Source organism: Erigeron canadensis, chromosome 6 (assembly GCF_010389155.1).
Source record: "Erigeron canadensis isolate Cc75 chromosome 6, C_canadensis_v1, whole genome shotgun sequence".
Lineage (NCBI taxonomy): Eukaryota > Viridiplantae > Streptophyta > Magnoliopsida > Asterales > Asteraceae > Erigeron > Erigeron canadensis.
This window is the reverse complement of record NC_057766.1, coordinates 28,100,695-28,123,430: the sequence shown is the minus strand read 5'-3', so window position 1 is coordinate 28,123,430 and position 22,736 is coordinate 28,100,695. Positions and strand designations below refer to the sequence as shown.

General features: G+C 34.3%; 1 protein-coding gene across 2 annotated transcripts; it reads left to right on the top strand.

Moving 5' to 3' along the window:
• The first annotated feature begins 16,509 nt into the window (after window positions 1-16,509).
• LOC122605575 (serine/threonine-protein phosphatase 7) lies at window positions 16,510-22,435 on the top strand. 2 transcript variants are annotated; one of them, XM_043778534.1, is made up of 5 exons: window positions 16,510-17,055; window positions 18,609-19,109; window positions 19,195-19,341; window positions 20,073-20,179; window positions 20,284-20,571. In XM_043778534.1, exons 1-5 carry the CDS (start codon window positions 16,573-16,575, stop codon window positions 20,330-20,332), a joined length of 1,287 nt encoding a protein of 428 aa, XP_043634469.1. In that variant the 5' UTR covers window positions 16,510-16,572; the 3' UTR covers window positions 20,333-20,571. The 2 variants fall into 2 exon arrangements, with proteins under 2 accessions (XP_043634469.1, XP_043634468.1); XM_043778533.1 differs by lacking the exons at window positions 20,073-20,179; window positions 20,284-20,571 and adding exons at window positions 21,654-21,761; window positions 22,022-22,435 and having other exon boundaries at window positions 16,515-17,055.
• The last annotated feature ends 301 nt before the right edge of the window (window positions 22,436-22,736 follow it).

Below are 22,736 nucleotides of genomic sequence, written 5' to 3'. Positions count from 1 at the left end.
CTTCTCATAATAATCCTAAAGAAGTTAAAGAGCTTTGTGCGTAATCGTTGTACCGAAAAACGCTTGGAGTTCAGTCGGAATCCTTTGGTTCCATAACGCTTTCGGTGAACCTTAGTGTAACTTAGGTGACCCATTTGAATTTTCTCAAAGTTTTAGAAAGAACAAATGGTTTGTATATTATTGTTTGTGGTTGTTTATATAGAGATGCACCCATGGTCCAAGTTGACTTTTTTGGAAAGTGAAAGTTGGATACTGTATAAAATATTGAAATTAAATTAGAATTAAAAAATAATATAGTAATAAGTTAATTATCCTTGTTGGTGAGAAAGGTTGAGTGGAAAGGTGAAATGTCATTATATTTCTTACAAATTTTGCTTTTTTGGGTGGTGGTAATTACTTATTAGACTTGTAAAATAAGGTAATCAAAATAACATAACCGACTTTAAACTATAACTAGATTAATACCCGGTCGGTGACCGGGTTATTAAGTAAATTCAAAAGCTTTTTATTCAAAATCAACGTTTATTGTGAAATCGAGCATAGTGTTAAAATAAAGTCTTAAATTTTGTATGCGGTTTAATATAAATTAAGATTCTCAATACTCGATCTTATCCGAAATTCGATTTCAAGTTGACCCGAAAGCTATGTTAGGATTGTGAATCTCGGTCCGACAACCCGTCAATTTGATTTTTTTGGTTGGGGTCGAGTGGACCTTTTTGGTTAATAAGTCAACCAACCAACCCTAAAATATTTAAATTTATATAGTGTTTTTAATAGGCCAAACCACCAACTCATTTGATCTGACAACCTAAATCCCATTTGACTTGGAATTAACCCATTAACCCACTAACACATATCACTTGAGATCAACCTACCAACCCATTTAACACGCCAACCTAGGGATGTGAACGGGTTGACACCTGGCCCGACCTGGACCGAATTGGCATGCCTCGTAACCTGGGATGGCATGAAAAACGAAATTGAAACCCGACCAGTTAACCTCTTAGGCGGGACGGTTCGGGCCCGGGTTCTGCAGGATTGTGTTCACTCAAACCATTTTAGCCCGAAATATTTTTTTGTTTCACTATTCATATGAGAAAGATGAAGGAATAGAACTAACTGCATCGATTGGAGTCCATATACATATGACCGCATCGATTGGCGGCCAACCGACCAACCCACCAATCCATGTGACCCGAACTCAACCCACCATATTATTGTCAACCTAAATTTATTTTTTCATGTTGGTGGTTGGGTTCGGATTGACAGGTTTTGTTTAAGAAAATCGATTTTGATATCAATTCGGCTTCGAATTGGGTATTTTCAACCCACCAACTCGAATTTGTTAGTCTAAACCCGTAATAAATATATTATAATTATACTTATAAATATTTTAGTTATTGTTCTAGAGCTATTTACCCGTATATTAAAAATTTTAAAATCTATGGTTGATGAAATGGACAGTCGTCAGCTTCACCCGTTTTCATAAGTAAAGTTTATGATTATCATTTTTAAATTTGATTAAAGTGAAAATTTAAATTTTGATTAAGTCGACCCGGGTTGACCCAAACCCGGGTTTACGTTTAGATAATTAACCCGATTTTAATACCATGTTAGTTCGTGTTAAATATTTTAATCTGCCAACCCACACCCGTTATACTTTTTTTTTTTTAAATAATGGTGGTTAGTATATTGACGTTAAGATGTTCGTCTTATAATATTTAAGACTGTGCAAAATATTAAATCATAATACATACTCAAAATAATATATTTCGAAAGTGTTTCACTATTTAATCCACATAATGAGTTTTATGATAATGTCTTTTCATGAGTAAATATAGTTAGGAGCATGACTCTGCATATTTTATCATCATCAACAATACATGTCCATTGAACATACTTTATATTATTATTTTCATCTATGATGGTAAATTTATTGTTTTAATCTATAATGTTCAATCCTGATACAGTGCAATTAACTTTTACATTTTAAAATATTAATCATTATTTGTTAGTAATTAAATGCGAAAGACCGAATTTTAACATGGAACTATGTTCTGTCTCCTTTAACCCTGATCGATTGCTTAAATTATCTAGTTAGCGATGTCAAGATAATTTATAAATTTTATACTATATATAACAACATAAGAAAATCACAATATTTATAAATGTAATACTTTACTATTCTTAAGTAGTTTATAAAGTAATAATAGTAATAATAATAAATAATTAATTAAATCATTTAGGCATGTAATATTTCAAATATAATAATAATAATCTTATATAAATTAAGTATATAATCTTATAGAAAGTTTCGTTTACTTTTGTATATATATAATAATAATAATACATTAATTAATTAAGTGACATAAATCACAATCTTAATAGGTGTGTTTGGTATATTTAGTTTGGATTATTAAGCTGTAATATTAGTTCCATAATAATAATAAAAAGGTGTAATTATATATATTAATGGCTACCATGGCCAAGAGAAAAAAACATTTTAAGTTTTCATCTAGACCATTGAAAATATAACAAAAATCAATCTAAACCATTAAAATACAAAGTCAAAGTCAAAGTTTTATAAATAAGAAAATTTAGAAATTATATACAAATATATTAAACATGATTGCAAAATTAAACGTGAATGAGCCGTTTACAACATAACAGTCAAATGACTTCTTATTAATATAAGGCAAGTATATTTTTAGTTACAACATTCATGTTTTCCAACCAACAAAGTGACAAAAAAAAAAAAAATGCATTTGACTTTAATGAGTACATCTTGAATGTTGACAACAACTTTTTGAAGAACAATGATTCAAAACAAGAACCCGAGGGTAAGGCAAACCTCAAATCAATGAAATTGCATAAGATTATCAATGTTAATGATCTAGGCGATGAAAAAGTAACATTACGTAAATTAATACTTTTTGTAAAAAAGAATAATTTGTAACTCTCTTTTTTACCCTTTTCTCATTGAAGGATGAGGTTGATGGTGATAAGCTTTTAGATGATGCTAAGTTGCTAAAAAATGACATCTATATAATGAAAGATCAAACATATATTCAAAATCATTATATACATCTAATATGTTATAACTTTGCTTATTAATATGTTTATGTAAAATGTATATAATTTTCTATTATCTCAATTTCTTTTGTAGGATGAATTTTAATTGGGATTAATGATGATATTCACTTCGTATATATAGTTTCGAACCTGGTCAACGACCGGGTATAAATCTAGTTTGAAAAGCTATTTGAGATTTTGGATAAATTATAGATAATAATTAATAAACATTAAAGAGTTACCTTGTTTAGTTAAGTTTGACTTTTAATTTTAAGGGTTAGGATTAACTTGACTATTAATTTGAATGGTCAAGATTAAAGGTTAGTTTTATTTTTTTCTCTATGTTCTACCAACAATATATATATATATATATTATCTAGAAGTAGAAGAAAAATGTATTTACAATAATAATCTTAAGAGTACTTCATGAAATAGTTATTATTTATTTAAAGGGTTTTGTTAAATGTAGTTCGTAAGGTTGTAATTAAGGTGTATTAAACAATTGTGTATTTATTATAAAATTCAGATAGTAGACTTTTTTGATATAAAAGATATACATTTTTTATGCACGTTAAATACATCCCTAAAGGTTACGTTTGACATTTTTATTGAAATAGTAGGTTTTATAAACTAGATAGTAGTATACTTACTAAAACTAGAGTAAATTATACGGATCCTACATTTAATTTATCAATTTTAGCTTTCAACTTGTTTTACAGCACGTATCTAACGTCTGTTAAATATTTATGAAATATCTCTTCATGCTAGTTAAACTCACTATATACTATTAACACCTACAACAATTCATGCTTTAAACGATTTTGCACTTTGCAGTAACCTAAGGGTTTAGAATCCGGAGTGTAATTAACTTTGCAACTTTTCTTTTTGCATGTAAGTATGAAAAATTTTGTATATTGTATGTAAGTGTCTCATTAAATTGATCACTTAATATAAAATTTTTACTTTTACCAATCAAAAACTTCTATGTGGCCAACTCATATAATTGTCACGTATAAATTTTTACATTAAACATTTAATTTAGCGAGATACTTATATACAATATTTAAAATTTTTGATGCATATACACAATAAAAAAAGTTGTCAAATTACTTATACTCCGAATACTTAACCCATAACCTAATTCTTATAGTTGGCAAAAGTATGTTCCGGTATCCTTCTTCTATAATTTCTTCTAGATTCGCTTTATAAACACATCCAAAAGGACAATAATATTTCTAACTACTTTTGGTTAGTTTCTCTCACCAAACTTCAATAGCCAACAAATGAAAATTACTCTCCCGTATCTTCTTACTCCATAAACTCATCCAAGATCCACCTACATTCTAGAAGTATAGTTTTTGGGTTTTCTAAATTGAATTTTTTTTTTTTAACATACTGTATACTACAAAATATGGAAAATGCTAAATAAAGCTATTAAGGTCTATGATGCACTGAAACTCTAAACATATAGGCGTACCCGTTTCGGAAACTTTATGGGAACGGAAACTCGTACGAAATGTTTCCTTGAAGTTTCCGTATATACCGAAACATTTCTATGAAGTTTCCATACCGTATCTAATTAATATTAGGGTTTCAATGAGTTTATTGTATTCCAAAGACGACTGTCATCTTACGACTATGCATACCCCCAAACACAAACCAACTAAATATACAATTGAGATCACCATCAAGCGTTTTCTATTCCAAAATTGATTAGTAAAAATTCAATCCGTGATCACCAGTCACCATCAAGCATTTATTATAAAATTATATATATAATTATACTTAATCTCTCAAGTCTCAAGTCTTTCTCACTCAAACATATTTTTATTTTTTAAATATTTTTATTGTCGTATCTTTGTCGTACCTGTATACTAAGTTTTTTAGTTATGCCATTTCTCGTTCTCGTATCGTTCCCGTGCCCTTTTACCGTATCCGTTTCGGTGCTACATAGCTTAGGGCTTCACTTAATATGCATACAAAAGTTGTACGTTTCCATATCAAAAACTCACCCCCTGAATTTTATGGTAACTATACAACTATTTAATGCACCTTCACGAAGCCCTTAGGCTTCATTTAACAAAACCCATAAAATATTTATGAAACAAATCTCTTTAGAAATTTACTAAATTTACACAATGAAGAAAGATATACATTGCGACACACACATAATATGTATTCCCTCCGTCTCATTTTAGTTGTCCACTGTTGACTTTCAAAGTCTTTTTACTTCAACTTTGAATGTAAATATTTTTGTTTATATTTAATAAAAGTTGGTAGAAAATATATAAATAAATTTAAGTTTAAACGAATTTTTCAATGATAACTTTCATCAAGTATAATATAATACATACAAAAATATTTACGGTCAAAATTGAAGCAAAAAGACTTTCAAAAGTCAACAGTGGACAGTTAAAATAGGACAATAGGACAAAAGAGTATTATATTCGTAGCAATAAACAACCACCAACCTGAGTTTTGTAACACTCAATTCTAATAGTTGAGTTTTGTAACATTCAATTTCTAAATATATATATATATATATATATATATAATGAAAAGTTATTTTAAGAAACTTTTTTTCGAGAAACTTTGAGAACTTTTCAAATCAAGCCCAATCGATGAGTATTCTTTACATGAAAATTGTTTTTTGATTATTTTCTGAATAACTTATGTGTAATTTTGAATTTTATAATTGTGTGGATGCATGGATTATCATCCGTTATACAATTATGTGAAGATTTGGATTCTTGATCACATGTGCACGAATATTGCTATGATTACATGTGATCGACTTGCATACATGTGATCATATCAATATTCGTGCACATGTGATCAAGAATCCAAATCTCCACATAATTGTATAACGGATGATAATCCATGCCTCCACACAATTATAAACTTCAAAATTACGCATAAGTTATTTAGATTCAATTGAAAAACAATTTTCATATAAGGAATAATCATCGGTTGGGCTTGATTTGAAAGTTTTTAAAAGTTCTTACAAAAAAAAGTTTCTCAAAATAACTTTTATATATATATATATATATATAAAAGCTAAACTATAAGGAGTCATTCTAAAGTTTTAATTCATCTAGTTCTCACTCTACTCATCCTTATTTCCGCATTATAATCAATCCGTGTTAATATGAGAGACACAATGACACATTTGATGATGGCTTACTAGCGTAGGAATATCATTATATATTCTCTTCTTTCATGTATGATTTTTGTTGGTTTTTCTCGTGATTTTCAGAGTAATTTCTCAAAATATGCTTGTTTTTGAAAAGTTAGAAAACAATATATTTGTTTTAATAACATGTTCCAAAACTATGCTTTTAACATAAAATATTAATAAAACTCATTATTTCATCCCTCTCACTCTTATTTTCATTTTTTTGTCTTAATAACTTTTTCTTTTCCTTTTCTTTTTTTTTTCATATTTATTTACTACTTTCGTCTATTACAACTAGCATGGTACCCGCGTGTTGCAACAGATACTACGGTACATGCTTTTTATGTGAATGATGTGTGTGAAATCATGTAAGAGAACCGGTGTGTGTGTGAAAAATAGAGTTTTGATGGCTCATGTTTTAGATTTAGGTTTGTATTTCATGAGGAGAGTAGTTTAGACATTTCATCCCCATGTAATTTTCAACATGGAAGACTATTTCTTTTATTATCAATACTATCTTATAAAGCATTTTGCCATTTTTTAAAATCTCAAAAGATGATTTGAACTATCTAAATTACCCTCCTTCTTTATTCACTAATATAAACAACTCTACCTAATATATCTATAATACCCTTAAATCTCAACCATGTTGAACAAAGAATCAAACCCAGAAGGTGTTTGATATATTGTTTGAATGAAAAACACAATACACAAGAAACACACACAATTGATTGATATAAAATGAAAGACGAGTTTGCACTAAAGATGTGTTTTTCAGGTGCTCAATTATTCAATGAAAATAGATGCCTTTATATAGGCGTACAAATGAAAGAAAATAGGAACCCATGAACCCATGACTCCACTACTAACTGCCATGACTCAACTAATGCTAAAAACCAGGACAACTCCATAAGACTAGGCTAACATGCTAACAACTATATGTCACTAACAATTTGACTAGATAAAAGATAACATCTAAATAAAATAAATAAAGACTTGATCAATTATTTTTTCACGTGAGAATGGTGTTGTACTTTTAACATTCCCCCTCAACACCAACTTCTACCATCCCACCAACTTCTACCATCCCAAGTTCATGGCAGAACTTCTCAAACTTGGTGCCACACAAGCTTTTGGTGAACACATCTGCAACTTGATCCTCTGTCCTTACATGTTCCAACTTGATCTCTTCTTGAAGGACCTTCTCTCTTATGAAGTGATAATGCACTGCTACATGTTTCGTTCTAGCATGAAACACGGGGTTTTCAGCTAGTTGTATGGATGACAAATTATCACAGTAAAGAGAAACACCATACTCCGTTTCTTGGTTCAGATCCTTGAGCAATTGCATGAGCCACGTGCATTCTTGAGCTGCCATTGCTGCCGCTCGATACTCAGCTTCTGTAGTTGATAAAGACACTGTTGGTTGTCTTTTGCTGCACCAAGAAATTGCTCCAGTCCCAAGCTTAAACACATACCCAGTAGTTGAACGTCGAGTATCACAGTCACCCGCATAGTCGGCATCACAATAGCCAACCAGCTTGCAATCTCCACCTGTCTTGAACAAAATACCATGGCCAAGTGTACCTTTAACATACCTCATAATTCTACGAACAACTTCTAAATGAGGCTTCTTTGGACTTTGCAGATACCGACTCATTACACCAACTGCAAATGAAATGTCTGGCCTTGTTAATGTAAGGTAGATCAGACTACCCACTAGCTTCCGATACATTGTAGCATCTTCAAGATCTTTTCCTGTATGAGCATCAATCTTGATATTTAACTCCGTGGGTGTCGATACTGGCTTGCATTGAAGCATCCCAAACTTCTTCAAAAGATCAGTACTATATTTTTGTTGATGGAGAAATAACCCATCACTAGTATGATCAAGCTCTAAACCAAGAAAATGCTTCAGCTGGCCAAGATCTTTCATGTGAAAACGAACACATAAATTCTTCTTGGTTTGAATAATTTCTTCTTCACAATCTCCTGTGATGATCAGATCGTCTACATACACCAAGACAACAACTATCTTCTCTCCTTTTGTTTTGATAAATAGACTAGAATCTGCAGCTGCTACGAAGTAACCATTATGAATAAGAAATTCAGAAATCTTACCATACCATGCTCTCGGGGCCTGTCTTAACCCATAGAGTGCTTTCTGAAGCTTGCAAACATATTCTGGTTTATCTTGACTTTCGAAACCCATTGGCTGATTCATATAGATCTCCCGGTCTAATTCTCCGTGTAAAAATGCATTTTTCACGTCCATTTGCCACAAACTCCACTTTTTGTTTGCTGCAAGTGCTAGTAAGACGCGTACAGTTGTGATTTTTGCAACTGGACTAAAAGTCTCCTCATAATCTAGTCCATATTGCTGAGAGAACCCTCGAGCTACCAAACGAGCTTTATATCTCTCTATTGATCCATCAGTGTTACGCTTGATCTTGTACACCCATTTGCATGAAATAGGTTTCACATCCTTCGGCTTTGGTAGAAGCTCCCAGGTCTGATTTTTCTTTAGTGCATCAATTTCCTCCTCCATGGCCTTCACCCATTCAGAATATGCAACTGCTTCCTCGAACGACTCTGGTTCTTTTGCACCTTCTTCTCTTACAACAGCAGCATTGGCATACTTTGGATTTGACTTTTTGATTCTTTTTGATCTTCTCAGCGTTTGTGACCCTACTGTTTCATTTGGATCACCTTCTTCAGATGGCCTTTTATACACACCTGTTTGCCATGGGCTTGGATCTCCACCCTCCTCGAGTCTTAGAACATCTTCAGAAACTTTTGATTCTTCTAAATGCAATTGAGATTCAGGAGTTTCAGAGGTTTCTACTACGCCTTTGAGAACATCAGAATCTGGCAGAACCTCATTGTTCGAAGACCACCATGAGGAAGCTTCATCAAACACCACATTTCGTGATGTGTGACAGGTCCCTGTTGTTGGATCACAACATCGCCACCCTTTTCTTTGACTATCATATCCTATAAATATGCACCTCATAGCTTTCTTTTCCAATTTGCTACGTAACTCATCAGGAACGAACACATAGCATACACATCCAAAAACACGAAGATAGCCAACAGAAGCCTTTTTATTCCAAATTTTCTCAAAAGGTGAGTGAAAATCTAACCTTTGTTGCAGAAGCCTATTGATTACATAGGCCGCTGTTTTCATTGCTTCTGCCCAAAACCGACCAGGAACATTCTTAGAATGGAGCAAACATCGACAAGCTTCTGCTAGATGTCTATTCTTTCGTTCAGCTACACCGTTTTGCTGAGGAGTATTGGGACATGTGAACTGATGACGTATTTTGCACTTTTGAAAGTAATCTGAAAACTCATGTGAAGTGTATTCTCCCCCATTGTCGGTACGAATGCACAAAATATTCTTTTTCACTTTTGCTTCAGCTTCTCTCTTAAATTCCTTAAACTTTGATAGAGTTTCAGATTTATTTTTCATGAAGTATACCCAAACATACCTCGAAAAATCATCAATAAAAGTCACCATGTACTTTAGCCCGCGAACAGAAGCTTGCTTAACTGGCCCAAATAAGTCAGTTGGCACCAACTCTAATGCTTGTTTTGCTTTGAACTGGGAATCTTCATAAGGAAGCTGATGTGCTTTTCCATATTGACACCCTGCACATATGGTTTCTTTTCTCACTTCAAGTTGTGGGAGTCCTTTAAGCATCGACTTCTTCATCATCAAATCAAGCTTGTCATACCCAACATGACTTAGCCGCATGTGCCATAAGTCTGCTGTATCACTCTTTCTTGTCTTGTCAACATACGCAGTCTCGGCTGACATCACATAAACTGACTCCACTTTTCTTCCCTTCATCACCGGCTTATCTGGAATCTCAAGATGTTCATACACTCTCACGTCTTCTGGACCAAATAGAACATACTGGCCAGAGGATGTTAATTGGGGTACTGAAAGAAGATTTTTCTTCATACCGGGAACATGATAAACATCTTCCAACAACACTTCTTGATCACCATCTTGAACAGAGACTATTGTACTACCAACATGGGCTATTGGTAATTTCGAGTCATTTGCAATCACCACCACCCGACTTCCTTTGTACTTTGACAAATTTTGAAGCTTATCCTTGTCACCCGTCATATGGTTTGAACACCCCGAGTCGACAATCCAATCACTCTAGTGATCAATGGTTGTAGCCGTAAAGGCCGACTCTACTTCTTCTCGAGCATAGTATGCCTCAGCATCCCATTCATCTTCACTTTTGGAAGTGGCAACATTACCTTCAACTACTTTCTTCTGCTTGCAATTCCTTGCTAAATGTCCCGGTTTCCCACAAGTGTAGCATTTAAATGGAACCTTTTTCCCACTGAAACGATTCTTTGAGCCTGCTGTTACACGAGAGCTACTACTACCCTCGTAGCTTTTGGCTTCGTCACCATTTTTCTTAGATCCACCTGCCCTTTGCTGCTTTGAATTCCACCTACCTTTATCGGCATAGAGGGCCTCTTCATCATTCTTAATGGAGACTCCTCCCATTTGTTTAGCTAATGCTTCTTGACTAGCTAACAAATTTTCAAGTTCTACAAGTGACGGTTGTGTTTGCCATCCTTGTACAGCAGCAATAAAGTTCCTGTATTCTGGTCTTATACCATGGATGATAATTCTTTTCATCCTGGCTTCACCAATTGGAGCCTCTGGATCTAACTCGAAGATTTCTCGGCATATCGACTTCACTTTGAAGAAGTATTGTGCGATCGTCATGTCGCGCTGTGCCACCGACAACAACTCACTTTCTAAGAGTTGTAATTTTGTGTCGTTCTTCTTGGAGAACAGCTTGGCCAATGTATCCCAAGCTTCTTTCGGTGTTTGTACATCTCGGATATGCTCCAGCACATCATCTTCAACCGTTGTCTTTAAGACAAACATTGCTTTACCCGCTTTAATCTTCCATTTTCGCAACACTCCATTAGCATCTTCTTCAGGTTGCATTGCTTCATTCCCGTTTATCGCCTCCCACAAGTCTTGGCCTTGCATGTAAGACATGATACATGTAGACCAAGAGTTGTAGTTTTGGTTGTTGAGTTTCTTGATTCCACCAACGACTTGAAGATCACCCATCTTAGAATCGAAAAAAAAACAGACGTACTTTCAAGTAACTTGGCTTTGATACCAAATTGTTGAACAAAGAATCAAACCCAGAAGGTGTTTGATATATTGTTTGAATGAAAAACACAATAAATTGATTGATATAAAATGAAAGACGAGTTTGCACTAAAGATGTGTTTTTCAGGTGCTCAATTATTCAATGAAAATAGATGCCTTTATATAGGCGTACAAATGAAAGAAAATAGGAACCCATGAACCCATGACTCCACTACTAACTGCCATGACTCAACTAATGCTAAAAACCAGGACAACTCCATAAGACTAGGCTAACATGCTAACAACTATATGTCACTAACAATTTGACTAAATAAAAGATAACATCTAAATAAAATAAATAAAGACTTGATCAATTATTTTTTCACGTGAGAATGGTGTTGTACTTTTAACAAACCACTCATTTTTTTTTCTCTCATCAAATCTCAACCACTAATTTTTTTTCTCTCCTCCATAAATTATTTTATTCCTCTAATTTATTCAAAATCTTTTATCTCAAAACCCGTATATCGATAAATTATAAAAATTGTATGGGTGTTCTTAAAGTTTCATGCTCTTTTATTAGAGATGTTATTCGATATACTTTCGACGAATTTTTAAATCCGAGTATGAAGCCCGTACGACTAAGGCATTTAGCTATATATCATACTTTATGACTTATCACCTCTTCTGACCCATCACCCCCATCATCTCACTGCCGCATTATGCGGATACTATTACTCGTATAGTATAGAAGTATAGATAATTTATCATAAAAGCAATGACAACACTGAGTGAATTTTGTAACCTAGCTATTACAAACACCGAGTAAAATACTTAGTGATAAGAAAGAAATTAATTCTATCGATATGAATACAAATAATTGAAACAGTCTTATCATTACTATTTTTGTGGATAAGAGACTAATGGGCAGTATATTACTCGTATTATGTTAGGTGGGGATCTTTATATGAAAAGAAAAAGAAAGAAAAAGAACAAATAGAGAAGAGAGGACAGTGAAAGTTAAATAAGTAGGAAGGAGACATGAAAAACATGAGTTTATTAATATTTTATGTTAGAAGGCATACTTTAGGAAAATGTTATTGAAAGAAGCATATTGTTTTCCAACATTATAAAAACAAGCATAGTTTGGGAATTTACTCTAATTATCAAGTGTAGATGTGATATGACAGTTGAAACAATACATATATATACCATGAACTTCTAAATATTTTGATTGTCAAACAAAGCTTATGCATGCCATGGAGGTTTGCATGTGTTTTGCTAGGATGAAAGATGGACACTGGCAATAAATTTGCGAATAAGGATAAACCTGTATATATATATATTGATGCTAGCGTAAACATTTTATTACAAGTTGATGTGCGTTTGTTTTACTGGTCTTTAAATTTATAATGTTGTACAAGTAACTAAATTAAACAAAACCACACTTACGGGCAGCGAACCCGGTTCATGTAGTATAGTCTAGTGATAAGTTACAGGATCATTCGTAGGGACGCGTTGCACTACCTATCCTAAGCCTATGTGTAATTCTAATGGTAGGGGGTTTGTCACGATTTCCTATTTTAACTAATTAACAACTAAAGAGTAAATCTAAGCCACAACCGCTTGTTAAGCGACAGGCTTAATCTGAAAATAAGAAAGAAAAGCTAATAACAGTAATTAAATTAAAATACTTGTTTGGACATCTCAGATCTCATGGTACGACCAAATACTTATTCTATTGGTTTGTTAGACTGTTGAAAACTTCATCACGACTCAGATTCTCGTTAGATTCACCTCACCTAAGTTACTAGTGTTGTCCCTAGACTCGCACTACTCTATAAACAAATTCTCATTAGATTCATTGTTTAAGCATTACATAGACCTAAAGTTTGTGTTAATAGTTCATCTTTTAGTTACCTGGTTCTCAAGCCATGACCAGATATAATTCCCTCCGGTGACTACAGTGCTCGTTTCCAAGTCAAAGGATCGCATCTGACATTGTTAAGCATCATGTTCAATTCATCCTAGTTACTATGGTTCTGGATCCTCGGTTACAAGTGAATCACTTTTTACTCCTAGTTAAAAACCGACTAGTCATTTCTAGTCCTAGCATGTTATAACTAGTGTATGACCATAGACAATCATATGAATTAAATCAACATATTCAGATATAAAACCAATAGCAACATGAATTACTAGTAAACATGGATCTACGATGAACAATAAAATCACACTCCAAGAGTAAACTAACAAACACAATAAAATAGTAAACGTCTACATGATCAAATCGATTCCAAACAAGTATTCAGTCCTTAGCCTAGCATTATTATTGGAATAACAAAGTCTGAAAATATGAAAGACATAGTTCAAACAAAATAAGAGAAATAGAAAAGCTAGATCTAGACCGAAGATGAAGATCGGAAGGCGTTAGAGGCTCCAAAAATCTGCAAGATTGACCTAAGGGTGTTGTTGGACGGCTGCTGAATTGACTCTCTCTTTAGGGTTTTGAGGGTTAGTTCAACTTATATAGTGTTCAGAGTCGGTTGCTGTACTGGACTGACCGGCGGCAACGGCGTTGGTTCTGGGCTTTACCGGGCCAGCGGCGTTGGTGGTGTACCAGCGACGCTAGTGCTTGTTGCCAACGGCGCTGGTGGCTCATGCGGCCACTTTGACCACGTTTCTTACTCATTGGGCTACTTTTAGTCGACGAGAGACTGAGGTTAAAACTGTGGCCAATAGTATCTTTCCAATGTCTCGTTTGTTTCCTTCACGAGGTTTATCTCCCTTTAAGGTTAGCTTAACTAACTCAGAATCGAATGATGACTACGTCACAATAATAAAGCTTTGCTTCAATGCTTATGCAATATCAAACATGAGAGCCAAGGCTACACTAGGTGGAAAACTCAACACACGTCATATGTCAAAGGGACAATTGGTGTCCGCCCTATTATGGAAGGCTTTCATTGGTGTAGATTATGCAATTTATGGTCATCCAAAATGTTCTGCCTTAGTCCAACCAATTGACCTTAGGCATGAAACAATATCTTTGATACCCAAAAACGCTTTTGGGAATCTTTGGGGTCTCATAGTCACTTTTTGTGACACGATAAAGGAGTTTGAGGAGTTGACGGCCTTGTTAGCAGATAATTTTAAAAAAATTATTGAACAATACTCGAAAGTAGGTCATGATAACCATGAAATGAAAAAAATGATATTGAATTCCTTTTCTTATTTCACCAACATTCCAAATTCGACAGAGTTAATTTGGTTAACTAGTTGGTGTAAGTTTCCTTTCTATATATGGTGTTAACTTTGGCTTTGGAAAACCTGTATGGAAAAGCTCTGGGTTTGGTCCATTTAAGAGAGGTATCATTTTACTAGACGATGAAGGAGGCGATGGGGTAGAAGCATATGTGAATCTAGGAGTAAAACGTGTGCCTTATTTTGAACAAGATATCAAAGCTTTTGCTAGCGGGAAAGAACGCACAAGGCTCTAAGTAACCACATAAGGACCCGATCTCCACTGCAATTAAAAATACTATCAAAATAAAGATCGCTCGCACACATTATATGATGTCTGTGGCTATCCCATTTTGCGTATGAATTAACTATATAATAATTTTAGTACTAATGTTATGTATTTTACTTAATCGAAAGCTAATTGGCTTCATACTTTTTGACTCGATTCAAAAACATAATTTTTTGACTTGTGACTGGGAACGTAATTCGGCTCGTAAGAGTTATACCATTTTTAAATATTACATAATATAGTATAATTTTCATACATACTAAAAAATAACCAATCTAACAACTTATTAACTTATCACAAATTGGTAAGTTTAGGCAAGTATTTCAGCCAATGCCAAATTGTCATGTTTCAACTTAATTTTTTAGCCAATAAGTACTAATTAAAACTTGCCAAATGATAGTGTGTAATGTCAAAAAGAGACCAAATTTATTTTTTAAAACAATTTTTTAATACATACAACTAAACATTGTTAAGTTTTATTAAAAACATAAAATAAACAAATTCATTTAAATAGATTGAAATATCACTAAATATCAACGTTTAGGTTCAGACTCGTGATGTGCTCTATAATATCATGCATGACACAACATGTAAAATATCTCTTTGTTACGTAACTGATATTGTAAATTAGGCTTGGTAGAACTAATATCCTTTGAAAGATCATTAACGTAAACCGATGATATCGTGTTACCGTCATCGTACATGACTATGTTGTGTAAAATAACACATGCATAGATAATGTTGATGAGTGATGACCTTTTGCCTCTTCTTCATTCGTGTTCTAGGTAAAGGATATTATCCCTATTCATTGTTGAGATCATGTTATATATATCAAATAACACATGTTCAACGTTTATTCTTGCGATCTAATAGAGTTTTTACCATTACCTTCTCTTTATAAACAATCAGATATGCATATTCCTTGGCAAAGCATGATCAAGCGGAATACTATCCCTAGATAACATCCTCGACTAGACTACTGACCATTTATAGTAAAACGGGGTAAAGTCATACTAACAAGTAAGGCTATCTCCAATACTAAAAATGTCTTTATGCGTCCTTAAGCTGTCACATCATATCCTTATAAATCCTTATACATCTTTATAAATTCTTCAAATATTATAATTTTATCTCCAACTATATAAATATCCTTACATACCCTTTTAGCTCCCACTGAAAACAAATATAATCAACTCAAGTTATATACCGAGTAACAAGTTTCTTTTAGATTTTATGACCTGGCCATTTTCTAGCTAAAAATATAAAATTCCCAACTTGCATACTTTGACAAACCTCTAACACATCAAACAATCTATTCTTTCTATCATAATTATGACTTATGAGCTACTTTTCTTTCTTTCTTTCTTTCTTTTTTTTTCTTGGTAAACCGATCACTTTTTTGTAACTCGATTAGACTTTTTGTAGCAACCCTGATAGGGGGCTCGCTTTTATTCTGCCATATTTACCATTATAAATATGGGGGCTTGCATTTTTTTTACTTTTTGCAGCGGCTGAAAAAAATGATAGTTGTCTAGATACTAAAAAATAATGGTTGGGATACGGGGGCTAAAATAAAGAGAGAAACAAATACATGATCACAAAATCCCACAATATCACTTGCACTTTTAACAAACCCAACCCCGACCTAACATAATGCAATCACAACCGGATTCCACCGCGCCGGAATCCTCATCACCGCCGTCATCATCATCTTCCGATGACCCACCACCGTCACAAACCACCCATCCCCAGATCCCATTAACATACCCATCAAATGAAACCCTAACACAAGAATGGGTAACAAACTTAATGTCAACACTTGATTGGTCATCAAGAAACCTCCGGCCGGCAGAGCTTCCGACAGTCTTGCCGGTGGAAGTGTTCGATAAATTGATACTAAAAGCTCGCAAGATTTTGCATGAGGAAGCAAATTGCGTGAAAATTGAGCCTGAAAATGAAAAAGGTGAAGTGGGTGTGGTGGTAGTGGGTGATGTGCATGGGCAATTGCATGATGTGTTGTTTTTGATGAAAGATGCAGGCTTTCCTTGTGAAAATAGGTTTTTTGTTTTTAATGGTGATTATGTTGATAGAGGGGCTTGGGGTCTTGAAACTTTCTTCATTTTGCTTGCTTGGAAAGTAAGTCTTTTTTTTTTCTTTTCTTATTAAATCTTTGTGATTTCATTTGGGTTTGTTTGTGTTTGTGAAATTAGAGTGAATAATACTAGTGTAGGGGGGCATACTGCCCGAATGCTAGCTGCTAATTGAATGTCACTGTGGTGGACTGGTGTCTCGAATGCTAACTGCTAACCACTAACTTAGCTTTTCAAAAAAAAAAAATGCCGTTTTCGAGGTGTCTATTAAACACTGTGAGATGACTTAGGGAATAGTTTGGGAAATGGCCATGGAACTATTGGTTAGGTCGCATACTTCAAAGTCAAAGATTTGACTTTTTTTTCATGGGTAGTGTCAAAAGGGATCCCTCGAAGTCAAAGATTTGATTTTTTGTTGGTGGTGTGAACAGGGTTCCCTGTTCGCTGCGGTTTTATATATCTGTTGTTAGAAGTAGGGTTGGCAAAGAGATTGAGACATGTGTCAAGTACGAGGATTAAGATGAGGAGAGGGAAAATGATTAAGTCATGTGTTAATTTTAATGATATATGTAGGCAAACATTTTAGACACGAGTATCGTTTCACTGAAATTAACTTTTAATTTTTGGTGTTTTATGTGTTTTGCTAGAAAAATAGGCTAACTTAAGAGAAATGGTAGTTCTTCTTTTTGAGCCTACAAAGGTTTCTAGTCATATGATATATGTTACAAGTTACGAAATTTGACCAAATGAAAAGATGACATGAGGCAAGAGAAGCGAGTTTTGACATATGTCAAGGATGATGAATTGGGCATAAAGTGTAGGAGGATATAGTACTGTATCATCATCTTGTTAGGATGATGAACTGGGCATAAATTGCAGGAGAATATAATATTGCTCAAGTTCAACTAATTGAAGAGCTTGAAGTATGTACCTTGCTTGGTTTCTTTCTTTTCTGGTGATGTGTTGTGATTATGCTCAATTCTTTGGCCAAGCTTTGATAAGTTGGCTGGACCACACTATCTTAGTGGGCTAGTGGGTGAGCTTGATTTATCTTTCAGGTGATGGGTGGGAGCCGGTTGGGGTTATTGCTTAATCAACTTTTTTTGGATTAAGATTGATCGACACTCAACAGGGATAAATAAGAGAGAAAATAGAAGTTCTTGTATTTGACTGAAAGGAGAATATAACTGAGACAGAGTGACTGACTACATTATGTATTCCACTTAAGAGAAGCTAACTGGTGAGTAGAAGAGAATGCTAATTTTGAATGTTATATAGGCAAGTTTTTTCTGTAACGTGTTAAGTATTCTACTGAACTGGTAACTGCATTTCGTCTCCTATTAGAGTACATGTTGATAAGATTATTAAAATGGTGTTGTTAGTAATGATTGATATATGTTCGTTTTGATTGTTAAATTTTGGAACCTTAAAGCAGGACTTGAAAAACTATGCCCTGTAGTTACTGGAAGTATTTTGCGTAGTAGAAAGTAGAAACATTAGTTTTAACTGCATTTTTGCTGGCTTGAATAATTTGATGTTCAGTTTTATTATGTGTTTCGAGGAATCGGTTTTTTCTTATTGATTTGTCTTGTTGTATAGGTTTTTATGCCACATAGAGTTTTTCTACTTCGTGGGAATCATGAATCAAAATACTGTACCTCAGTATATGGATTTGAAAAGGAAGTATATGCCAAGTATGGTGACAAAAGTACAGGAAAGCATGTTTATCGTAAATGTTTAGGATGTTTTGAAGGACTTCCTCTCGCTTCCATTATAGCAGGGCGTGTTTATACAGCACATGGAGGGATTTTCCGTAATATACCTGCTATTCCATCAAAACGAGCCAAAGGTAAAAAGAACCGTAAAGTTATTCTGAATCCAGAGCCGGTTCCTTTATCTCTTGGTTCTATGGAGGAATTACTTAAAGCTAGACGAACGGTACTAGACCCTCCTTGGGAAGGCCAGAATTTAATTCCCGGGGATGTTTTGTGGTCTGACCCTTCTATGAAATCTGGCCTTTCTCCAAACAAAGAAAGAGGTATCGGCCTTTTGTGGGGTCCAGACTGCACCCAAGACTTCTTAAAAGAATTCGGTCTCAAGGTGATGATGCCAGGCTTATTTTCTTTGTTTTCAAGCCATTACTTTTGTACTTTTAGATATATCATTGTCTCTATCATTATTACAGTTAATTATCAGATCTCATGAAGGTCCTGATGCAAGAGAAAAAAGGCCTGGTCTTGGAGGAATGGATGAAGGGTACACTATTGATCATGTTGTCCCATCTGGGAAACTGATCACTGTCTTCAGTGCTCCTGACTATCCACAGTTTCAGGTGCATTTTTGCTATTGATCTATATTCTTTTACTTTGAGCTGCAAGTAGTATTCGTCGCTGATGCAATAGATTCTGTTAGATGCTTAAGTAGATCTATGATATGTCATTAGCTTTTTCAGTCTACACACACACACACGTACTCACATATGAGTTGACCTTATATGTATTTACTTATAGTTTGTGAGGAGGGGTTAATGTAAATTGAGCTTTGAAATGGAAACTAAGGGTGCATAGAGAGAAACAAAGGGCCTTTGGCCTAGTGGTACTAGGTTAGGTGTGACCCGCCAAGTCGCCAGCCATAGACTGTGGGGCAAAACCAACTCTTATTATAAGAATTTTACCAAAAATTATATGCAAAGGTATCGGCGCTTGTCGGGAAGAATATAAGTAGGGCAGTATGGTTTATGCAGAAGGCAATTTAACTTTGTTAAACACAGTAGAAAAAAACTGCTATACAATTTTGACGTCACTAGTTGATTATGCAGAAGGAAAACTAACTTTGCTAAGTAGACAATTATACATTTAGAAGTATCTGAGTTGGCAGTACTCCAACTAATTATGGATTCAGGTGTACAGTCCTTATGTTTTTAACTTTTTAAGGCAACATGAGAATTTAGGTTTGCTAACTCGTCCTACTTTACCATAATCATAGTTACAAAATTTATTGTCTTCTATAAGCGTTGCTATGGCTGAGTGATTGTTCTGAGGGCAATATTGATGTGTATTGTAGGGTCATAATGCTCACGGTATTGTTTACATTAAAAGTTATCCTTGGAAGCATCTTCAACTCATAGATGTTGGCACACTTGTAGACCTCGGCACCTCGCTCAAATATCTGTGTGTTTTAGGGTTTGCAAACCTTTTTTCAACACGATCAAGTAGCCAATCATAGTCCTAATTTGTGTTTGTGCCGTTTACAATTGTGACTTAATCTTGAACAGGAGATGTTGGAGATTGTTGGCTATTTATTTATTATTCTTGTGTCCCTAGCGAAATGAAGTGGTGTTAGCGAAGAAGTATGGTGATATATCATCACAGAAAAGCCACTGTCACCATTCCGAAGGCTGTAAAGTAGACACCACGTGATTGGAATTGAGTTCGTCATGAGTGTAATATTGACCAAAGTAGGGGAGAAAAGAAGTTTCGTGGCGGTATTATGTGGCAGAAAAATCATTATCTTCTGTTACTATGACTACTGACTAACACCGTGACTCCGTGAGTACCAGATAAGGCAAGGTTCTTTTGAGTAGATCAATGCGTTATCTTTGGTCAGGGAATGTGATTGTAGTTGGTATACCATATGCATCACTTCTCCTGTTCTGCATCCTAAAATGTTAATATTTGTCTTGGGAGTAGGACACGCCTTCATAAGATTTTTTTGAATATAAACTAAATTTGTTAAAATGTGGGCAAGGGTTTTTTGTAATGTCCGCCCATAAAGGGAAGTCGGTGATAGTTGGTTTATAGTGAAAGTTGCCAAAAGAGTGGTGCAGTGTTCATGAAACCAATTCACTTGTGTGTGACATAGGTGAGGGGAATTTTGTTATTAATTTCCAAAAATATAACTACAATTGGTATATTTATATGAGCCATCAGGCATCACTTCTCCATCCTAAAAATACAAAATATCACTTAAAGTTAGGTCACACGTGGATAAGTTGTTTTATCTATAGATCAAAATGCTAATGATGTGGGTGAAAGCATAGGTGTTAATAGGATTGAATACCTAGGTAGTCCATGCCATGAAAGATGAGTGTTGATCCTTGGTCTATGCAAATTAAGGGCTCGACTAATGCATTAAACACTCCGCCTGAGAAGCTTGGCCACAACACCGAAACTTTAAGGAATTCATCGAAGTGGGGAAGCATGTGATTTAAACCCGCCTGATTGTTTTGTAACCCTTTATCTGGTTTTGATGGACATCACCAAAACCAGATGGCTGATAGATATCGACACATCATCATTTTCTTTTAGCTGTCAGCTGTATCTTTTTAGCCTCTGACATTTTTGCATATGAACCATAATTAATAGTTACAAATAGTGCTAAATTCGAATTCGCGTATTGTCTTTGTCCTAGTCAACTCATAAGTGTGGTTCTGATGCAAAGGGGTTTTCATCAAACATTTGGTAGATATCGTTATTTAGAGCCGAACAGAAGTATGCCAATTAAAATCCAGGATATTTTTATTATTATCTTTGGCACCCATATGAAATAACTCGAAACCTTTTGGATTTAATAATATGTTGTGAATTAACCAAAAACTCATGTTATAGGAATTAACATTACTGTGACCATTATTTCAATTCTCAGGCAACAGAAGAACGGCACAATAATAAAGGAGCATATATAGTCTTGAAATCCCCTAATTTTGACACCCCTATATTTCATACTTTTGAAGCTGTCACGCCAAGACCCAAGGTATGTGGTTTTTTTTTTTTGTTTTCTTCATTTGCTACTTGTTCCACTGAATTCAAACAAACGAAATACCCAACATTTTCCCTGCTCGGATTGTTCTATAAAAGTTGTAACGCTATTACGCTAAACAAACAAAATGTCAATCATATACCCGTCCATCGTATCTGACCTTGAAAAACGCAAGTCAAACATTTCTTCAAGTTTAACATGTTTCAAGTCAAAGTTGGAAACAGGTTTTTATCTAAATTTATTCCGGTTGACAGGCGAACCCATACTATGACTTTGAAGACGTGATTGATTCCGATGAAGAATTAGATCTAATGATGATGGTGGAAAAGCTTCCTGAATGAGTCCATCATCTGCTGTAATTTTACCATGGAACTATTTCCTCATTTTGAACTTTTTGTTCCTTTCTTCCTCGCATCTATTCTTTATTGCATGGTTGTTGGTATAGGGAGGAAGTTAACTGCCCTTGCAAAATCTCAAATGTAGATTGTTATATCAAGTTTGTGTATATGTATACATTGGGCAGCCATAAGTCATTTTCTCAGAACAAATGATGCTAATGAGGTTTGAAATTCATGCCCAGGAAATTGTACATTTTTTTTTTTAGAACAGCCAGAGGAAATTGTACTTTGTTGTTCTCGTATAACAGGTTGTAATTTTTGTATCTTAAATACTTGATTATGCTGACTGAAATGTCACTTAGCATCAGGATTTCATCAGTGTTTTTTTTTTTTTTTTTTTTTTTGTAAAAGCTGGTCTCATATAAAAAAATGTGACCGATTTTCGGCCACAGTTGAGGTTGACAATTCGGTCTCCGAGATTCTCTCTTCGTTTTGTGTTGTCGAAGGTTGACGGCAGTCAAATTTTTGTTTTTTTACTTTTCGAATTTTATAGCTTACTAGCTAATCAACACTTTTCGAATTTTATAGGTTACTAGCTAATCAACCCGGATTCAATTCAGATAGTTAAAAA

Coding starts and splice junctions, on each gene's coding strand:
- LOC122605575 (XM_043778533.1), top strand. CDS start 16,573: ATGCAATCACAACCGGATTCCACCGCGCCGGAATCCTCATCACCGCCG. Junction 19,110..19,194: donor TAAAAGAATTCGGTCTCAAG/GTGATGATGCCA, acceptor TCATTATTACAG/TTAATTATCAGATCTCATGA. Junction 21,762..22,021: donor CTGTCACGCCAAGACCCAAG/GTATGTGGTTTT, acceptor TCCGGTTGACAG/GCGAACCCATACTATGACTT.